The 23,143-nt window shown below is 38.6% G+C and overlaps 1 protein-coding gene across 1 annotated transcript in view; it reads right to left on the reverse strand.

Annotated features, from left to right (window-relative positions):
• Positions 1–5,697: 5,697 nt before the first annotated feature.
• LOC128889743 (uncharacterized) overlaps positions 5,698–23,143 on the reverse strand; it is an 89,342-nt gene continuing 71,896 nt past the window's right edge. The window contains 6 exon segments of the mRNA XM_054147668.1: positions 5,698–7,285; positions 10,642–10,776; positions 10,778–10,798; positions 11,422–12,120; positions 12,298–12,396; positions 12,829–14,211. Coding sequence (XP_054003643.1) covers positions 6,971–7,285; positions 10,642–10,776; positions 10,778–10,798; positions 11,422–12,120; positions 12,298–12,396; positions 12,829–14,211 — 2,652 coding nt within the window. The 3' untranslated portion in view covers positions 5,698–6,970.

The raw sequence follows: 23,143 nt of genomic DNA on the forward strand, positions 1-23,143 counted from the left end.
ATAATTATGTCATAATCGCTTTAAGAAAGATGAAAATATTTGATTTGTAAACATAATTAAAAGAATCGTTGATTTAATAAATCTTAAATTTATTATTTTAAAAGATTTAAATATAAATCTTTAACATCTTTAAAATATTAAATATAACAGACTTAAAGATATTTTAAAGATTTAAAAAAATCTTCATGCAATAATATAGAAGAAATAGTGCAAAAACCGAATATTGCGATTTTATGGGGTGTGCGACGGTATCGCCATCTAGCGATGGGTAGGACGAACTAAAATTTCGACCTTTGGCCAGCGCCTCTATTGGGAAAACGTTCAAGTTTGTCGAGAACTAGTTCCAATTTCTACTAATGGATGACGCCACAGACACGGAAAAAAAATATATTTTTTTTACTTTTTGTAGCCTAATAGTCAACTTGCAAGCATAAAGCAGTCAATATAATATTATAATACAACTGGGAAATCATTTTTTGACCGCTAAAAATACAGAAAATGCAAATTCCTGCTACATCAATTTTTGTTTTCGCCATCTAGCGTGGAAAAAGAGGAACTATTCGGCGACAAACTTGAGGAACTATCTCTAAGATGGCGCTACGTTCACTTTTTGGCGCCATTTCCATTGCATTTGAAAATCCTCTTCATTGTAGACAATTATTTTTAAATTATCTCGCGACCTAATCATTTTTTTTTACCAATCTACCCTTACACCTTTTTACATAGGATGACAGAAGGAATCAACCCGCGTAAAAGAAACATTCATTTCCCTTTAAGAACGCAATGCAACTATCGATTGCACATGCTCCATTGCACTTGTACAAAAAACTTACATGGCCCAACCTGTTTAATTGCTGCAAGAATAAGAATTAAAAAAGGAAACTCCCTCTCTCTACGTAATATCGTATTTATTAATCGAATCACATTATCGCAGATATCGTTACACAGATTTTCTGTACATTATTCTAACTTTAAATAATTCACGATGCCGTACGTATATACATATAGAAATGATGACGGTGTTGTCGGTAATAAAACAATAGTCAAACGAGACCCGAGCGTGATGGCTCGCGGGCCGACTAACGAGTAAGCTAGGGTCAAGTATAATACAACGACGATAAAAACAACTATCATCGAGAAAAAGGAAGCTGCTAACGTCGGCGCAGTCCGGTCAACACTCCTCTTTCACTTTCGTTCTCACAGTCGTTAATTAAGGTATAAAAATAATAGCCTTCAGTCGGCACACGGAAGTCCGCCGGCTGCGCGCCCACGAACAATTAATTAGTATCTGAGCATTATTGTTTCTCCTTCCTTTTTTTTTTCTGTCTTTCTCCTCCCCGGTCGCGTTTCTTTTTATTTTCACGATCGTTCGTTAAAACGCGACAACAAAAGACGTCGGCGGCGGGCGGCGGCGACGGCGGCTAAGAAGGATCAAAAAACCATCACGAGTCGAACGGCTTCGGTTTTGGTTTCTGTTCGCGTTAATTAGGCACTAAAATAATAAGTAAAGTCCGTCAGTCCTATCAGTTCAGCTAAGTTAATCACATAGTTTCGCGCAGTAATATTTATACAACTAGGATCACAGGTTCAGCTCTGTGATTAAACGTACGCTCGATGGTTTCGCGATAGTCGCCCTCTTTTACCTCACACTTTTTATATAAATAACGAAATTGGTTGAAGCAAGGAACTGTGTGGTACGTAGTAGTTTCGTCGAGCCACCGTAAGTTTTACGTTCCGACTAATGGAATCTTGTGAACCCGCAACCTGGTGTGCACTAACGAATATATTTATTATAAAAAAAAAAAAAAAAAAGAACGATGCTCGTTGTTTTCAACGTCTTTCTCCGTTCATGTCATTCGATTAAGCACGTGTACCATTCTAACAGAGCCGTCTCAACAGCATCATGAGACCCTAGCCAAATCAGTCCACAATGGACACCTCGGTTTGTTTAGATATCATAAACAAAAAAAAAGTTGACGGCCACGTCTAAATTGATATTTATCATTTTTATAATTATAATAGTGCCACAAATGGGTTCCACGTGCATCGGCGCGGGCCCCCTTAATTTGCAGGGGTCCCATACGTTAAGACGGCCCTCCAATCGTTAACAGTTTGGATCTTCCAAGGATTCGAAAAGCTCGGAGAAATTTTAACCTTTCCACTGCTGAATTAATCTCAGTGCTAGAAAAAACCTTTACACTGAAATAATTTCACAATTTGCTTTCGATAGTTAGGACTTGTGAATCTACGTGGATATTAAGTAATTATGCGAACAGTTTTGTAGAATTCTCTAAAATTCTTCATTAAAGTCAAAGACCTGGTGTTTTCTTTATCGAGACTTGACGTTAGGAAATTAAAGCAATTAGAAACCGAATTTAAATATTGCATTTTTATAGTAATATTTTTTCAAATATCTGATACTTCGTCAACTGCACACTTTTTTAGAAAAATTTACGAATCGAAGAGCTTTATTTTGGAACGTTTCGAATACTTTGAACAATCCCCACAATAACGAGCATTTTTGCAGATTACGATTCTTGCTCCAATTTGATTAACACTTTATCTACCATGAGCCAATTTAAAGACTTATTGATTTCAGTATCTACCTACTGTGTCGTTGGTTGTCTATATAGAATTCTCAATTTAAGAAAACAGACAAGGCTTTCGATACATCTGGTAACAGTATGTAGATATTAATATCATCCTGGATTGTTATATGCTAGTGTAGAAAATCCTCTTCTAATTTGTAAACTGTTTCTAAATAGGCAGGTAGTTAAAGTGTTAAGAAAGCGCTCGTTTAAAATTCCAAGATTTGTAGATGTCAAATATTTCGTATTTTCGCATGGTGAGCGAGCATATTGTCAGTGATGGCAATAGACTTTGATGTCGCCACGCGTGATATGTGTGATTCTAAAAAAGCTTCTAGACAATCTACACGTACAATTCGAACAACCTTCTTTTTTTTTTCTGTGCTTTGTTCATTCTCGCACGATCACGTCACTTTTTCGTTACCTGTAGATAAAGTCTCAAGGAAAATGACATTCTCTCGACGAATATTCGACCAATGTTCGGTTTCAAACGTTCGACGACAGTCCCACATTTCACACGCACACAATAAATAAATTATATTAATTACAAACGCAAGTTCAAACGAAAGGTACAAATGCTACATGGAATACGAGAATGTGGTTCTTTGAATACGCAGCATGGAATGTGCTTGTCGTAATATCATCCGACGCTGATTCTTATCAACCTTTTCGCGTGTGACGTATCATTCTGATAAATTGTAAAATAAAAAAACAAGTAGAGCAATAACAATGCTGCATATTTTCAATGTGACGAGCATTATGACAATAATAATTTTTGTTTAAACTTCTTCAACAATGATTTCTCTCGCTCCCCATAATCCGAACCACGATTGTAATTTAGGTTTTGTTTAAAGTAACTCAAGTCGAATTAACGAAATAAATGAATAAAATTTGAATTGTAGACATTCATAAATATTTGTAGAAAGAAAATATTTTTTTCCCTTTTCAACCAATTGAACAATTTGTGAATTAAACTTTCCATTTTCTATTTCGTACATAATGCACTATTTTTAAAAAGATTGCTGAAAGACTTACATTAAATGTAAATAAGTTTCCTCTTATCTATTATTGTAAGTGAATAGAAAGTTTACATTCACATGCGTTAAATTGCACAATTTAGCTTATTATATACAGATTTCAAATTAAAAGTTTCTATTCTTCATTCAACAATAAACATAATAAATAAAAACTCTTCGAGTTCAATACTATAGGAGAAAAAAATTGCAAATATTTCATCAATAAAATATAAACGAAAAAATTCATCTAAATATATTGCAGCTTAAATATCTGAGAACCTATGTAAGATACTTTACTCCTTCGATTAGAAAAGAAATAATTGTCGAAGGTAACATTATCGCGAAAAGATTAATAGAAGTAGCTTAATCGATATAAATGGTAAAAAGAGTTTCATTGCGTCGTTTACAAATCTACACGACGATAGTTCGACGATGACAATTTTTGTATCAGTGGATAGGTACAGTCTTAAGATATAAAGATACAAATGTAAAATGCACTGAAAATGTACACTTCAAAAAGTTCATTGACAGTCGATTGGAAATAAGAAACAAATATTGTTTACCGAACGTGTATCAAGTAATCGAAAGTTTGTCGAACAAACTCATCCTTGAAATTGGTTCTACAATTACATGTTAATAAATGCTATATAGGTTAATCGTATGACGTGAAAAAATGTATTTTTCATCAAATTGTAAAAATTGATCGACGTGGTCAATTCGAAAAACACTAGAGATACTTTTCAAAAAAAGTTTCTAAATTTTTTTAGTAAACATGATCAGAGTTCAGCGAATACTTCCTGGGCTAAAAAATTTTATAAGCAAGTAGAGTGTGTCGTGAAAGGATAATTTTCCTAACTTATAATTCAGATACTGTATATACTATGGAATTCAAATTATTTCTCAGAGAAACATCTATCAGATCACTTAAATGAAAGTTTACAGGAATAAATACAAAAAAAAATCGCGCAACTCCGAGGAATAACCACATACAAAGTTGTAAATGAAATTGATTGTTTCACTTGCATCAAAAATTAATAAAGAAATGGTATAAAATTTTGTATACAATTAGGAATTTATAAATGACTGAAATATACCAAAACTATATTGTTTTCGAACGTCAAAATACTTCGTAATTGATACATCTCGAGTACAATGTATGATGATTGTTGGGCTCAGATAAGCTTAAACAATTCATCATTTGCAGGAAGTGTTCGCGTTCATCACACAAAATAAAAAAAATAAATAAAAATAAAGAAAGATAAGTTACGCAAATTGTTATAATTTGTTTTTCGTCGTTTTATTAAAATTTCACGTGTTGGTCAAAGGGTTAAAAAACTAGCACTTCGACAAGAGAAACAACAAAATTTGTATGAATCTTATGCATCTTACGTCTCTCGTTCGACACAGAAAATGAACACACGTCGGTGTACCAAGTGGAATTTTCAATTTCTGCGTGCAAACACATCTTCAGTTATTGAAACTTGACAGCAATTAATTTCTTGCTGTCAGTTGACGAATATGACGGTGCATAATATGACACAATTCCACAGAGCGCAAGGTATATGAATTAAAACCTGATTGATATATTTCCGCGCAATAAATCTGCACGACGAAAATGCAGTTGAAGTGATAAATGAAAGTGAAAGAATGATTAAAGATAAATTACTGTAAAAATAACTCTCACATACATTCTCTACGATCGTCGATTTCCCTTTTCGTAAAAGAACCTTGGTACCTTCGATTATTAATCCCTGACATTAGTTTCTCGAAGCCTGAATATTATTATATCGTTTTTGCGAAATAGAAGGATGGAAAGAATCTACAGTGCAAACTTTCATGCTTGCCTTGTATTTCTTACTTCTTGTTTCTTTTTTTTCCTCAATCTACTTGTCATTTAATTGATTTGAGTAATATTCCTGTTCCCCATGATATTGTGTCAACTGATTAAAAAAAAAAGCGTATACTTACATGCATTTTATTTTTCAGGACAGCGTTCGAATTTCTATATACGATTTAATTCTCTATAACCCAGTGTTCCTGAAGCCACGTAACTATGATCTATAACTTCAAATTCTAATTTAATTCTGTCATTAATTGTGACTTTTATAACGTGTTTTCAGAAACTAAATGTCACCTGGGTGATAAAGGGCTAGAAATCAATTTTTTATCGAACGTTTCTAGTAGGTCACGAGAGTTGGTACAGAAAATGGAGAAAACAAAAGTTCATGGAACAAAAACGTATGTCGTGGGCCATTTAAAAGAACTTTCAATCAACACTCAAAGGTCAAAGCAGTAACCAATATCTAGAATATCTTCTATTGGTAAAGTTCGGAAAACTAAGTAACGTAAAACTGTATGTTCCAATTTTCCAGTGCAGAGATATTGAACGTTCGAAGCATGTATGTAATACATTTAACCTTTGAGTATCGAGTATTCTTTTTCACTGCTGTGTGCACTTGAGAGTTTAATTACTATAGACAGCAAAATTCTTTAGTGCGTTTTATAGTGTTTTTTTTTTAAAGCTATAGTATATGGTATCGTAACGTAATCCTAGCGAATGTAAATAAATGGTTACACATTCATTATCTATCGTATACCGTATGCAGTTTTAATTAATCTTTACTAACTGGGATTTGTGAAAGTATATTCGAAGTATTACGTATAAAGAACCTTGCAATTGAGACTTCTATTTATTGCAACAAGTTATTGTCGTTTGAAAAAATTATGACTCTCTAACATACGGATAAAGCCAGTCAGCCTTATTTTTCAGGATATAATTATTAGAAATTTTGATAACAAAAAGAGTTGGTTCTGCTGCCGAGACAAAAAGTCTATTTTCTGGCCAATAAAATGTTCCTGATAATCATATCATGAAAAATTAAAAGTGTCCGACAAGTATAACATTCAAACATAAATATTGAAACAGTGGAGGTAGGCATTCGCTAGAAATAGCTTACGTGCCCATCTGTTTTACAGTAACAATATGACCTGGATGCTTACCTTTTCAAGATTAAATGAAACGTCTACCTTTAATCACGTTTCAATCCAAACATAAATTAGTCGTGAAACTGATCTATATTATATTCCTTTCATTATATTTCTGACAAAGCAGACCGATATCCATTAAACAAAGTAAATACTCGGTGTACATAGATAAAGGCACGAAAGACTTAACGGTCATAGCAACTGTTAACCCTTTCCAGTTCCACGTTGAACGAGGCTCGACGAAACTGCGCTCGAATCAGAAAATCTGGACCGCAGAGGATTAAAAACGAAACTCTCAAGTGAACACTTAGCATGATTACCGGGCCACCGAGGTACCAAGATTCTTTACTACACCTGCCAGAACGATGCAAGCTCGACGATTCAACTATCATTCGAAATCGGATGACACTCGAGGGAATCGCACTCGGCGAGCGCCTCGCCACGACGAAGGGAGAACTCGTCGGTCAAAAGACTCTCTGGCAGCATCGCGGCTGAGTCTATGCTGTCGAAGTAGCGATGAGGCCAGACGGAGCTTTGCCTGAATCGTCTGGTAGGCGAACCAATGATGAATTCCACTTTGGTGGAGCCAGTTACGGACGAGGTCTCCTGGTTCAAGGAGTCCGGGTACAGAGAGGAGTCGCTGTGTCGGAAGCTGCCGTTCGTCGAGCACCAGGAACTTGGCGGTTCCGTGCAGCTCTGGAAAAAAATCACCAACCCTCGTTAACGTTTCGCGGTTGACGGCACCGTTTCCCGACGAGAATTCGACTTTAGAGACTTTGAAGGCGCGTAGCGTGTATATATACTCCGACTTGCGATTCACGTGGCGATTCCTCCGCGGCAAGGTATGCGAAACCCCGCGGTGATCAGTGCTAGTTGCGTTCCCTCGTGTTTTTTTTTTTAATCGATATTAGGATGAAATCGTAGTTTTTCTACGTATTTATTTTTCTACTTGCGATACCATAGAATCGATAACATACTTTTGAGGAGAGAAACCACGTTGGGAGGCCAAGCATTAGGCGTCTTTCCCCATGAAAATGTGAAATTTAAGAAATACAGGTCGATGTTTGACCAGCATTCACGGTCAAATACAAATCTTTGCAGTGACGAGTAAAGAGTTTGTATTACGAAAAGAATGTTTGTTTCCTAAGGTACTTGAAGCAAACGGTGTCTCTTATACTCGAGCTGTTATGATGTTTACCTTCAAATTTAATAATACAGAAAGAGTGTCCAGTTATTTGAAGCGAAAAATGTCGTATGAATTCATAAATCAGTGATTTATACATATTTTTACTGTAATATTAGCTTCTCGGTTCCCGTATTTTCAAAATTACATAATAATTCGTATATCGATCGGATAGTTATTGGACCAATTCGAGTTATTAATCGAAACCAGCCAAAATAAATCATAGATAATTTAGAAACAATCGGGGTCAGTCGAGACCCCTAGAAGTACTTCCAAGGGTCAAGTACGCAACACTCGCGAAATGACGTAACACCGATGCGTGTAACGACGTATCGAGCATCCAATTAAAGGTAAAGCGAAACCCTCGCCACTGCAAAGTTCGAGATGACTGAGATTTGACATCATAAATTAGCCTTTAATTCGCGGTAACGCGTAGCACTGGACGTGAGATGGACAATGAACCGCAAGGCCAAGCAGGTAAGCGTGTGGTCGATTCATTTTCCTTTACATCGATCATTATAAGTGCGACTCCGGGCCACGTCACGGCTCTCGAGGCTATGTCCGCATACAAGCAACGCTAGCAAATAAGATCAAACTTCAGCAAATGAAAGAGCAAACAAAGTTGAAAGATTAATGGTGATCCAAAACAAGGGAGCTCCGCTAGTACACGGCGTGAAAATTTACGGTAATATCGTGGCTGGACGTGCGTGCTAAATAAATTGCTCATTTCTTTCTCATACGTAATAGTAATAGGGGTAATGATACGACGGACGGAACGGAGAATAAAAGGGAACGGACGTGAGGATAGTCGAAGAGGGAGAAATTATCCCCCGTGTTTCGCTTCGTGGCAAAACGATCTGTCGAATCTTGTGATTTACTGCCAACGCGAATAATCGTACGAGTCGAGATGTTGCCGCGTTACACGCCAATTCCTTTAATCAACGTTCGACAGCTTGAATCCTGATTTAATATTTGCCACCGCGGGACGAGCAGATTGCCACTGCGGGAAATTAATTGCTTAATCATGGCAAACGTCGAGCGCACCTGAGTCAATAGGCTCGCAAGATTCGACAGAGCCTTCTGTATCAATATGCATGCATTTCTGTTGCAAACATACGTAACACTACGATAGTATGAGTAAAAGTAAGAGAGAGATTAGATTTGTCGTTAATGCTGTGGAAGAATTCTTCGTCAAAGTGGTGTATCGGTAATGGTAGTTGGAGAACCGTTAATTCTTCTACTCGAGTATGCGAAGAGTCCCGAAGCCAAATGGTGAGAGATCAGTTTTGCTTCTCTAAGAGACTTCAAATTCTACCAGAGTTATACTACGTTTATCGTGTTATTTTCCAATGGAATTTGCTTTTCAATTTACTCTCGCGACCTCTCGATATAGTAGTGCGATCGAGTAAGAAGGTGGCACAACACTTGGTGGAAAGAATATAGTGAGATCGTGTAGTGTCCTTGAGGTGTCCCTGATTGTAAGCCATCAACGGTTCAAGGACGAACAGGACCTTTGCAAAATAGACAGACTTTATGCATAGTAAGCAGCATGGGATCTTTGATGTCATGCTGATATGCGAAAAACAGTTTGGTATTGTTTTTGTCAGTATTACAGTGTAGCATGTTGTCATGAATCATGACAAGCGGTAAGAGAAGTGATATTCGATTTTGATCGATATTAATAACAGTTTCTTTAAGAAGAACAAAAATATCCTATGTTACATTCAGTATGTTGTTACTAGATTACACAGTGTGTTACACTGTGTAAACTATAACATTTTTATGGAATTTTTTATTTGAAAGTGTGTAAGATCAAAGACTGTATATGCTTATTTTGTATTATTGATTTTGTATATGCTGTGAAACTGCATTGCTTGATAGTGTGAAATGTCAATTTTTAAAAATGGACGTTATTATACAATAACTATGTCAGTAGAAAAACTACAGCAAGTAAGATCAGGTGTATTTAAAAATATTCTCGAATATCCGTGGAAAAAGGTTATCAAAGATAAAATTCTTTCACAGCTAACTATCAGAGGATACACCAGTTTTCTCCCATGTAAATAAATCTGCTCACGACCCTATTTGGACTATTCTTAATTATACACTATAGAAGCTTCCTCAGAAATTATTGAAATAAATTCAAATTAAAAATGATCCTCTCTATTTAATTCGCTGAGTTCAAATGGGCCCTTTGAGTGGAACTAGTTCCGAGAACAAGTATCCATGCTCCCGTTCATGCAATCTGGCACTTCTACATTTTGTTCAAGTGAAGAGGTACCTTATCTCTTTTCAAAACGAATCTAACATTTTATACTTAAACTTCCCTGTCTCAAAAAATCGAATCCACATTCGTGACAATCGGAAGGTTGAGTTCCTTCCCTCAAATTTAATAAATAATTAGTTTAATTTGAACATTTAAAGATTCTTACAGGCACCACCTACCTTATCCAACGAACTCCTTTCAACAGCCAATTCAACACATTCGTCCACTTGAGTCCAACAAGCGCATCGTTTAACAAACGATTCGAGTACCTCGCTATATTTGTTCCACCAACTACACGTTAAAATTGCTTACCAGAATCGCCAATTTCTTTTTTTTATTGGAAGGAGGAAACGTAATCATACGCTTGGCACTGTACGGACCAATTCCAATGATTCGGCTGGATATCAGGGGGAGGCTCACTACGGGTGCGTGCGCATGCCAAACTCCAGGTGATTAGGGTAAACTACGTTGGTACACTACTGATCGGAGACGAGAAAAAGGAAGACCAGGATAAACAAAAAAAAAAAAAAAATATAGGCTCACAGCTCACCACATCCAGGAAGAAGCATCGAAGCAAATGATAATAAAAGAAGCATAACTTACGAGAAAAACCGGCGGCACGCGAGAAGGGGCCATGTTCTTTATTGGACCGCCGGGGACGGGCTCGAACGCACGCTCGCCTGCGCTCCAGATCAGACATTTTGGTAGTGGATCGTCGGGCGATTCGTCGTTTTTTAAGGCAAGTGTCGGTTGATAGTCTCTGCGTACGTCAGAGTGTAAATAACGATTTCAGGAATGATCATGTCGTGGTGGGAGGGTGTTGCATCGGAAACGATTCCATTTTCCGAAGAATGTCACCGCGTCTGCGAATCGAACATCGCTTGGGATGATACTCGAGGAGATATAGACGAGGGAGCCGCGGATGAGAACGACGACAGAGAAGAACGGAAACGGTTTAACAAGCACGATCGCGAGTAGTGTGACGCGCGGAGATCGAAATCGGGAGAACCAGTCGTGATCGAATCGGTTACACTTTATATAGAGCGAACGGCCCAGCAATGGGTACCGATAGTGGGACTAGCGAGAGCTGCATCGATATAAAAGAATCGAATTGACCGTAAAAGTATCGTACAGCAGCGATGGTTCCCCGTCGCGTTAACGGACCGTTCCGGTGAGCACGAGTCTGCGTGTCGAGATGGATGAAAATTAAGGAGGTCCGAGATGCGTGAGAGAGGGTGGATTCGAGTCGAGGGGGGGGGCTCGATTAGAAGTAGCAGATATCCCTAACAGCGACTATCGGCCGTCCTGGAGAAGAGGATGCGATGGACTCTCTACTTTGGGAGACTTCAGCCAGTTCCAAAAGTATTTTGCGGATTGTCGTACCTTGCTGTTCTCTGTATCAACGGATGTTGACGCGCGGACCTGGCTGTGGGGACGGCGTGCAGGAGCGGGCGGTCGTCGAGGAGGAGTCGTCCCCGGGGATGAGGACGCGCCGAGGTTGTTAGACTCCAGCGAGTCACGGGCGCGGGACAGCGAGAAGGATTTGTTTAAGGAGTCTCGGCTGGAATTGTTACGCGGCAGGGACCTGTTCAGGGACTCCCTGTTCGTCTCCTTGCTGTTTCCGTTCCCGTTGTTATTGCCGGCCCCGATGTTGCTGTTGCTACCGTTCTTCGTCAGGCTTTTGTTCCCGAGCGAGTCTCGCGCGGAGTCGCGAGCCTTGGACAGAGACTTGCCACCGTGACTGTCGCGACTAGAATCGCGCGGAGGTCTCGTCAACGACTTCAACGATTCTCTGCTATCGTTCCTTCCGTGGCTAGGCGGTCTGGGAGCGGTTGCCTTCGCCGTGGCACCGAGCAAGGGTATACGACTAGGACGGCGCCGAGGCGACGGTTTCACCTCGACGGTTTGGTGATGGTCGCGGGCCGACTCCGTGCTGCTCCCAGGCTCGAGACCGATCTGCTCGCATCTAGGCTGGTCTCCGTCCATATCTGGATCCGTTTCCGTCGGAGTCCGCTGCTGGAGCTTCTCGAGCACCCGAACGCGGGCCCGCGTACCCTCCAACTGGATATTTCTCTCCTCCAGCTGAAATACGGATAAACATGCCAAACGTATGTACGAGATGCCTTGGAATTACGTTGCTTGAAATCATCATTCATTTAAATTAGACACGATCGTTACACGATCGTTAAAAATCTACGCTTTCGTGACTGTTTGTGTAAAAAAAGATATTTGTTATGCCTATCTTATCGTACAAATTACCTGGAAACGTAGGTCGTCATTCTCCTCGCATACTTTATCCAGCCGTTCAGAGAGAGTTTCCGTGCTTTTCTGTACTTCGTCTAACCTCTTTTGTAGGACCTGTAATTTACCAATGTATTCTTTTAAAACCACCTCCATAGATTTCCGAACGACTGTCAGAAACGAATTCAATTAAAGCCACGTCAAACTTTTATACTTGGAAACTAACTTTGACCTTTGGTTAATATGCCAATCGGATTGATGAAAAAGAAAATATAGGTTAAACGTCGGGGTCAGGTTTCAAATAAACATGACTCTAGACTACTGATAAAATGAGAATGGCATGTTTCAAATAGACATAATTCTATGATACTCCTTGAGATTCCCCCGAAATACCCTCCCTGTTTAATAACCAAAGCAAGGATTACAACCAGGTTTGTTTCATACTATTTTTCAAAGCGTTTAATTATTTTCCTGGTTATCTAAAAATTGAAGAAAGGCCTATAAGTTAGCCAAGTATAATCAAAAGTGTCTGCAGCTATGGAAACTCACATCGTTGTGGACGGTAGTGGTGATCAAATGCCGCTGGAGCTCGAGAGGAGAGTTTTCGCGGAGAATGGCAGCGATCTTGTTTGAATCGACGTCCTTGACGTGGCCGATCCTCATGGGCGACACGAGGACGGAATCCAACGCACCCAACCTTGCTCTTCTCTCGTTGACGCTGGCCTCGATGTCGATGTCGCGCAACTCCTCGTTATGGGCGGTGACGTCCAACAGAACGTTCTTCTCGATGGTCCTCGTCCGAAAACGGTTCTTGTGAGCCTTCGCGGACGTCGCCACCGACGCGAACGCCGAAGACTTGCTCTTAATGTTACTAACGCTGTTGCTCTTCGGCGAGGAAACGACTGGCAACGCGGGTGCGATCGGTTGCAGCCGCTGGGCGCCTGGTGCGAGGATATCCGAGGAAGTTTCGTTCAGTCCTGCCCTCAATCTATCCTCCAGGCCCGTCTTCAACGCAGAGAGCGCGGCAAGCTCCGATTGGAGCTCTTGCGCCCTAGCTCGACTCGATATAGTCTCAGCCTCGAGTTCGGCCACCTTATCGAGAAGCTGCTCCTTCTCTCTTCTAAGCGCGATCACTTGAGAATCTCTCTCCTTCTCATCCTTCCCGTCCTCTATCGTTATCGTAGTCCTTTCACCGTTCAAACACGTAACCTCCCTAACAGCGTCTAGGATGTCCGTCGACGCTAGATCCTCGGGCGCCACGCTCTCCAATCGACCCTGAAGACACTCCACCTCCTCTCTGAGCCTGATCCCCTTGCGATGGATCACATCTAAGAGGTTCCACAGCTCGTCCTCGGCCTCGTCCAAGACGGCAGGCCGAGGACTGCTCGGCCTAGGTGCTATCGCCGTCGAGGCGCTGTCCTTCGAGGACGTCTCCGTGCTGAAGCCAGAATCCTGTACCGTGGCGCTGTGGTTGTTCTTGGTACCGCCGCTGTGCGAGTTACTGCGACTCCTGGGCAAAGAGGACGACGAGGACTCGCCACCTTCGCGGGGCACACGGCGTCTGACCTTTCCAGGCTCCCACTCGTTGATCCTCCTCGACGATGGACTGGAGAGCGGCAACGGGATGTGGGAGTTCTGGGCGCAGGTGGACGACATCACGGACGCTCCCGCTGACGCCGTCGCGGCCATCTTGTGCCGGAGGTTTGGGAACGTCTCGATGACGAGGTCCCGGAATTCGAGTAGGGCGCCGACCTCATTCTGCAGCTCCTGAAGGGCCACCAAGGACTTCGCCTGCTCGCTTATCAAGTAGTGAAACGGCCCTGGACGCAGAGGCATGCAATCCATGTCACCGCCGCTACTGCTGTTACCACCGCTGCAGCTACCGCCAACGCTACCGACGACGCCTTCCGTCGAGCCAACGGCGCTGCCACACTGTTCGAAACAGACAGAAAAGTTAAAGAATTTTGCAAACGGGGATTTAAGAGATAGATAGAAGTAAGACATTATAGATCCAGAATATCTGCTTCCCTTCCAATGAATCATAACAAATCCATAAACGTTCTAATATCTACTGTTGATTTCGACACAACGCGTGTTAAATATCGAAATGAGTGGAAGCGAGTATGCCTTCCGGATCGCGTATAGTCACTGGAAGGTATCTTGTGAGGTCGTAAACCGAAACAGTAGTTATTGCTTTATTGGGTCAGGTAACTGATCCGTAGGACGACAGGGGTGTCGCGGGTCTAAAGTCTACATGCCCACGTTACACCCCGGGGCCCCATGACTTAATGTTTGCTACGCGGTTTTTTCCAAATTGGAAGAACCACAAGATCCCTTCCGGCGACAGTACGTGAAGAATGTTTTAGCGCTCGGACCTTCCAGGTATCTAGGAAAAAGGCTCGCCGGAAAGGTCCGGTCATTAAGCAGGAATTTGCGTGCTTTTGAAAGAAAGTCTGGTGCCAGTGGGTACTCCTGGCGAAAGCGAAGTTTAGTTTTAAGACGAGTGTCATTCGATGCACACAAAAAGCGAAACGTTGGTGCAGAAATTTTGTCAAGTTTTTCGTACCTAAGTAAAGTTTTATATATGTATACACATCGTGTATATTTTATTTGTCAACCAATTATAACCAAAGCCCATTTAACATAACAGCGCGTTTTCGAATATTTCAATGATACTTACATTTGCCCAAAAAGAGAACAATTAGGATCAGTGACGCAATACGACGGCCACAGAAAGCAGACACTGCTTCTGACACGTAATTACTGTGCGAAATAAAGTGTTCCCCGCGGACTCGCTTATCTACCCGATCTGGAAACAGCGGAACGCGCGTGTTTCGTCAGTTTTCGCTTCTACGAAAGAAGAAGTCAAAACAGAAGAAAAGAGCAATTCTCGCGCAGGAAGCATCTGCGGCCAATTAATCATAGCTAGCTAGAAAGGTCCGGAGGCTGCGTTTCACATGCCCCGATGCTCGTTCAAACCGACGCGTAATAAGTAATTGATAGGCCTTTAAGATGTCTGGGGGAACGCTAAAAAACAACGTGTCCGAGTACGCGCGATGAGAATAAAGCGACGAGAATCAGGTTATTGGGGCCTAATATCCGTCCGTTTCTCTTGTAAGGCGGACGAAGGCGCTTCCGCGGATCTCTGCAATCTTTCGACCTGCAGTTTGCACGTTTCGAGAATCTTTATCGATCGGAACGATGGACAAAAGAATGATCTAGTCACTTTTCTTTAAACATCTTCGTGTGTTGGGATAAGATATTATACGCATGGTGTTTGAATTTGAAATAATCGGACCCATACTTTCCAACCTATTTATAAATAATATTCGTGATATAATTTATATAATTATATTTATAAATTAGGTACATTCGTACTGCACGTCGATGATTTTAAGATATTTTATAGATAAATAAACTAACATTTACTGTATCCATGTGCCATGTTAATCGTTTCAATTTCAAAAGAATATCATAGTATACAGCTATACTCTAACTATACTCTCATAAAAATAAAATGTTTTAATTTAGTCCAACAAAAGCATTCTCCTTCTATACATTCACGAACATTTTGAGTGCAATGTATAGAAATTCTATAAGGAATGCGATCTCTGGAATCGATTAGATACTAAATAGGTACTGTAAGTTTCATGCGCGAGACTCCGGTAAACGTTAATTTGTTCGAAAGGCGGCAAGAGCCAAGGCTGGAATCGATTATTACATTCCTATGAAGAAAGCAGAGATTTAGCGGTAACAGAACGAATCCCTTCGGTGTCATCTTCTCTTTCAAAAGAATCGGCAGCGTGGAGTGCGTGCCGATTGTGAGCGTTTCCGTTGATGTTTCAGCATCGTAATGCACGGCACGACTAGTCAAGCGGTAAAGCAGGAAAGTAAGAGAAAACGGGGCTTTTGTGTCAAATTCCCCCTCGTGACAACTCCTTTGGTCCCGTGACGACTGAGGAACAACTGGAGAAGGAATTTGGAGAATTACGCGTATTCTGTATAAATTTAAATAATTAGCAAACATTGTGTGGTGCAATATTGGAAATTAACGAGGATAACATGGTTGCCTAACCAGAGATGAACATCGGCTAGATAAGAAGATTAATTGAATAATCAATCGAATAACGATACTTTATCTTTATTTCAAGTATATTTAGTCGATGAATATGTTTATTATTTTTACGAAAGTGAATTAGGATCGATGAATATATTTAAAATTTTTACCAAAGTAAATTTATTTCATGAATTCCTATGTTACTTATACCAAAGCAAACTTATTCAACGTATATACTTTGAATAAATATATTTACTCTTCGATTGTCAAATACAGAGAGCTTAAATTATAAATAATAATTTCGATCGTCTCTGGCTGCAATACATGAGCTTACAATTAATATATTGCTACGTATTACTGTTAATTATTAGTGTTGATTAAACTTGATGTCGATGACTTGGATAGTGTCTAAATTAAGTGCGTTTACTCTGCACTCGCCGCGTTTAGTATGTTGACATAGTAGAAGCGCGTGTACTTCGAACGAGCAACTATGTAATCACTAGATTGCGGAAGTTTATGCGAGTATGGTGTGCCATAAATATGCAGAATATATACAAGCTATACGCGGCGTGTATGCATGAAACGTAATGCAAATATGCACTTCCTTAATATTATCGATATTGTTATACGTAAGTTTGAATTACAATAAAGAACAACTTTTTTATCTGAATTAAATAGTCTGATACATTATTCGACATGTTTAATCAGACCAAGTGCACGAACCCTATTAATGTACACTATTTTTCTTGTCAAATATAATTTTAAATATTAGTAGAAGAAGATGGTTTCTCCGGTTTAAATTAATAAGAGCGAAGATTATCCGATTCGCCTAACCGATCATTACGGAGTTAAATCTCGAAACGGGTGAAATACTCCAAATAATTATTGAATTACACATCGCGCGAGGAGTAGACCAGAGAAAAGGTCGAGAAACTTTCACTGGGGTGAAACCTTATTTCAAGCAAACACTGAAGGGCTGTGATTAAACCATTATTGCATTACCACTCTACAATTACCGTATAATAGATACGCTGGCTATTCATTAGAAGAACTGTTCTAGAATAATTGTTTCACGTCGACTATCGGGGGTAGATAAATTGCTACTAAGAAAACTTTATACTGTAACATATAATTATATCATTAAATATAGCAGTTTGTTATTTCAATGCCCATTTCCTGTTTATTTGAATCCTACATTATTCATATAACCATTAATAATTGCAACATGATGCGTGTAATTAGCGGAACATGTAAATTCATTATTATTATTATACTGTGGATATTTATACACTTATGATAAGTGTAAATGTAAAAAAAAAAAAAATTATAAGAATGTGAAGAAACGCAGAAGTGTAAAAAATATGAAAAATAAAATACATGTTAGGACATTTAGAATGCAAAACATATTTCAGTTTCAGATTACATCGTCAATATCTCGTAATCACGCCAAACTTTCTTATAAAATCAAAAATCTAAGCAATTTGAAAATCGGTTTCTAGAGAAAAGGGAAGAAAAGTTTATTTAAAAATCTTGCGAGTTCTCGAGATGAGACAGTCGCTAATCGCTATATAACGTTAAATTAGTACCGTCGTGTCAGTTTCTATGCAAGTCGAATCAATAACCATTAAGTGGAATACATGCTAAACTTATTGGTATTTTCATATCTTTCAGGGAAAATTCTCTCGGTTTTATGCAACAGCTACGGCATCGAAGGAAATACCTTACACGTGGCACACGTTAATTCTTCCTCGACAGATGAACGCAGTGCTTGCTAATTAGTATCAGGCAGCGCTGAACTATTACTAATAACACGAACGAGCAACGAGCGCAACTGTCTTGGATAAAAACAGTCCAGTAGTTCCTCGATTGCATCAAAGATAGCACGATATAGGGTGATACAGCCGTTAAGAATTACTGTAAATCTTTCTTTACTCGAACTTGCCGAAAAAAACGTGCAATAATTCATTCTAAAGAGAAAAGGTTTGCACCGGTATTTTCTAATTTAAAAACAAATTTATACGCAAATTCTGACAGGTGGTTTTAATCAAATGTCAGGTAATATATTTGATTAATGTTAGATCATATGTTTAGTTGAATGTCATCGAAAGTGTTGGATGATAGTAACAAGGAAATGAAAAGGGTAAAGTTTTCTAATGTTACGCTCTAAGCACGTGCTAATAATGGTGCTATACAATAATTAGAAACATGCTTACGTTTTCAATATCACCGCGTATACGAATTAAATTTTTATTCTAACAAAACTTTTGTCTAGCTCATGTTTATTATACAGTGTTTCATAAAATATAGACGTAGTATCAGAGGTATATTAAAAAGACAAGATTAATCAAAGAATTTCATATTATAATAACATTCATCCTATCCGTTCTTACTCTCCCCTTACAGCAATTCACATGTTGCACTAGCTGTTCATTAATCCTTACAAAGAGACCTATTATAAATATTAAAAGCGCACTGCTGTTTCCCAGAGAATTAGCTAAAGTTATTATTGAGATATCATGAAAGTATTTACAAATAGGGGGCAAGATTACAAGTACGATTATATGCTGCACCTTGAGCGTTAAGTGTAAATAACTGAATGCAATTAGCTATTCTGATTTAGTTGATGAATTCAATTTGTGATGAGAACATTTACTTTCGCGAGTAATTTTTTAAAATGGCTTGGAAAGGATGATAGGAAAAAGGTTGAAGACCACTGCGGTATCGTGAATCTTTATAAGGATCGAGAATGCAGTACGGCGGCAAGGTTGATCGTAGGCAAGTGATGTGCAACTTCCGTCTCGATGACATTTCCTCTGACTTTCCACGTAAGATGTTAATTGACTACTTTGAACCATTCACACTTACGCTTCAAAGGATTATGTCGACGTCCACTATTCGCTAACTTTCATGGCCATTTTATGACCATTTAATTGCGGCTATATGTACTTATAATAACACGAAGCAGAAGCACAGGTGTAAAAATTTTCAATTATCTCCAGCAAGCAAAAATTCAAACTATAAGGAAAAAATGCATGATACATATTTAGCAGAGAAATATAATTTTATGATTTTTAGAATTGGTATCTGAAATAAATACACGGATATTATTATACTTTAAATAATACCTTTTAACTTTCTAAATTTAAAAAAGGTTACATGTAGTTATAACATTTACAGACACTGTGAATTGCTCAAATCCGAAGAGAGACAAGTTGAAATTAAACAAATCCTTATTTTCGAGCCTGTAAAATTTTAATTCTCATTTCATACTAGTGTGGTATAAAATTTGTTCGTTATAGCCCCCTTTTCTCGTTATTAAATAATTCAATTTAATATTTTAATTCAGTGCTGCAATATATTTTTCTGAAATGTTTACGATACATTAAAATCTGATAAAATTCAAAGAAATGAACACTAGAAACTCAGAACTTAGAACGTAGAAACTAGAAAAGAAGAGAAACAAGAACGAACCACTCTTCGCGATGACCACAAATGAGTTTAATCAATGTTTTACTCCTACTTTCACTTTCCGTGTTCTTTGTTGGGATATTGGATTGGAAAACGAAATAAGCGTGGTAAAAGCACACGATATACCGGGTGCATGAAAACAAGTATGTTTAATTTTAACGAATAATTCAGTAAACTCAAATAATTTAAAAAAATTCTTACAAATATCAGTCCTATTTGCTCTTTTTTCCCCCAATTAAAATTATTTTTGTATTGCAATAGAAATCTAGTTACAAACTGAAGTAGTACAGACTCCACAAAGGCCTCTTTTCATAGCAAATGTTCCTAGGTACAGGTGTCTTTTTAAATATCATCGCAATTAGCGAGACCATACATTAAATGCACTATCTACCATTTCTTCTAATTTGTGTCTTCGTCATTATTGCTTGAAACAACAGCTATTACAGAACTCCTATCGCAAATGTCAAGCAAGTACCGATTTATCCAGAAAATAGGCTGGAGTGATTCATCGAATATTATGAAACTGTAGTCAGTAAGGTCACACGTGAAGCATAAAGCGTTAATAGTAAACAGAAGAGTCAGTTACGATGGCTCCGTTTCAGACATCTCAAGTCCTCATAAATATTCGACGTTACATAACAAAATTTACCACTTGACACTTTATTATATCAAAGCGACGTTAAATGCGACGTGAAATCTATACGAAACATCATGTTTTGAATTTTGTTTCTTTTTTTTTTTTTTTTTTTTTTTTGTATGTGTGTGACAAACTGACCTTTGAGACGCAACATATTTGTTACGCTAAACCTTGTATTTGATGAAGATATTGGTTTTACGTATTACAAAACGAGCAGCTACGTCGCGTATACAGGTAATCCCCGCATAACACGATTAGACAATTGCGGCAATCCTCGTACAACACGATACTTGTACAGCATGGTTTCGCTTTAACACGGTTAGAGATTTGCGGCACACGTTGCATAACGCGTGTGCATGTGCGGGAAACCATGTTTTCGCGTATGATGTAAATTTTCAGCGTTTTCATTTACGAAAACGTGAATCCCTAACATTCACTGGAACGAAGAAATGAAGCTGCGGATGTCAAGTGCTCATCGAACTTGATAGAAACGTCGGAATACTTTCGGATATGTCGCCTACGTCGATTGTTGGTAGAATTAAAAACAGTAATTAATTAAATAAAATTAGAACTATCCAATGAACATGGATCAGATGAAAGTGAAGGGAATTGAGATAAAGTTATCGAAAGTGAAATAAGTGAGGAACTCGAAAGAATTTCAAGAGGAAAGAGTTAATGATGAATATATAACTAAGGATGGACAAAATCCTGCAATAAATAGCAATGCGAGTAGGTTCACGTACTCGTTTCTGCAAAGTTGCATTTTTAGGAATATAGTAGTTTCTTGTATACCGTCCCTGTGAGAACAACGGACGCGTGAAGCCGGCGCTAAATCGCCAAGAGAAAACGATGGGCAAAAACAACACGGAGCGTAACTCAAGGAACTTGAGGAACACTCGACCCTGAATGAGATCAACGATCGAGTTCAGTGTCAGATCGCTGGAAAAAGAAAACGGGGTGGGCTGGAAAGAGAGACGGACATCGTCTAACCCGTCACGCGCGCCTGGAAATGAGAGTAGTTGCTTAGCCTACCCTACAAAAGCAAGGATTTCCTGATCTCTTGTGCGCCTCCGCTGTAACGTACAACCATAGTCGTTCATGTGTTCGCATAATCCACGAATTCCACTTACCAAAAACCAACGATTTTCGTACTAATTCAATTTATCCTATATCTACATCATTTTAACGATACAACGTTTTCAGTTAATAAACTCGACACCACCTTCGGACTTTAATTAAAAAAAAAATAATTTATGTAAATGTAAAGCTCAGTTTGTTTTGTATTTCAAGCTAAACTAATCTTATTCAATTGGAAGCGAATAATGCTTGCTGTAATAATTACATGTATTTGAATATACACACAAAGATTTTAACGTTCATGTTTCTAGTCTTATTTCGTGTGTATTATTAATTGAATAGAAATATATATACCTAATAAAAACAATAAATTCTAACGTTGAGGTCAGTTATTTATTAACTGCGACGTTTCCATTACGAGGATGCATGATCCTCTTCAGGTATAATAGAAACGTAAACTCAGTGATCGGTAATATAATTATAATTGTGAAAGACTATGAAACTCGCGAATATAATCTTATCAAATACAATTAATCATAAGAAACGAACTTACAATGAAATAGACGGTAAAGAGCAAAAAGGAAATGTGTTGCTGTTATTCATACTCTTAATTACAGGATCCAACCGAATTAGGTTTGTACACAGCTAACGATGATAAATGATGTATGCTTGGAGACCAACACGAATATCTTTCACATATGTTTCGAGAAGAGACCAGTATGTTTACTATTGTAAAAAGTTTCCCAAAAGAGGGTTCAAAATTTTGTTTTTTTTGGTATCAAAATAAACTTACCAACAAGTTCTTACCGATACTCTTTAAATTATTTTAAACGGCATTACTTGAATTTATATTTACTACTCCATAAATTTAGATCTCTTTTGATTAGTATAGAAATTTAACATATCTACTTTTATTCCTACTAAAATTAAAAAACTATGTTTATCGATACACACGAAGCATTTAAATGCCATTCCTAAAATATTCGTAAATTTGAACTACTGTCATCGTCATTGCAGGAATGAGTAGTACAAAATTGAACATCTTTTAATTGATAATATTTTAAACGTCCATCGAATCAAAGTATCTCACTGTGATAGAAGATACAGACAACGAACGGTTCGTGATTTTGCATTCTAACCGCGTCTGAACAAAAAGAATGTGCACCGCTGTGAAACCTCGGAAGTCCTGATTTACACCGGCCATACTTTTACGCTGCATCCCCGTTCTTCTATATCTATACCCGTAACTCTTTTACAACGCGTGAAAGAAACATTAGAAAATCTTTTACAGCTCCGGTGTAGAACATATATTCAGCGCAGTGAAATGCTTGTCATTTTTAGCATTGCTGAGAAAAAAATGTATGACCAGTGGAATTCGAAGTGAAATCCACAGTATTTCTCGGGCGTTGATATTTTATAGGATCGGGATAAAGATAAAGCGAGGCATGACCAATTTTTTTCAGGATCTTATCTAATTAACACCGAGAATATTAATTTAGCAATTACGCCTAGAAGAGACTGGTTTACTCAATCGGTAATGTGTATCGTTCATTGAATCATGAGTAATTAATGTGCTAACGACTTGGCCGATTTCAACGGCCCTGAATTAGCTATGCAGTCCGTGA

Source organism: Hylaeus anthracinus, unplaced genomic scaffold, assembly GCF_026225885.1.
Source record: "Hylaeus anthracinus isolate JK02 unplaced genomic scaffold, UHH_iyHylAnth1.0_haploid 11997, whole genome shotgun sequence".
NCBI classification, from domain to species: domain Eukaryota; kingdom Metazoa; phylum Arthropoda; class Insecta; order Hymenoptera; family Colletidae; genus Hylaeus; species Hylaeus anthracinus.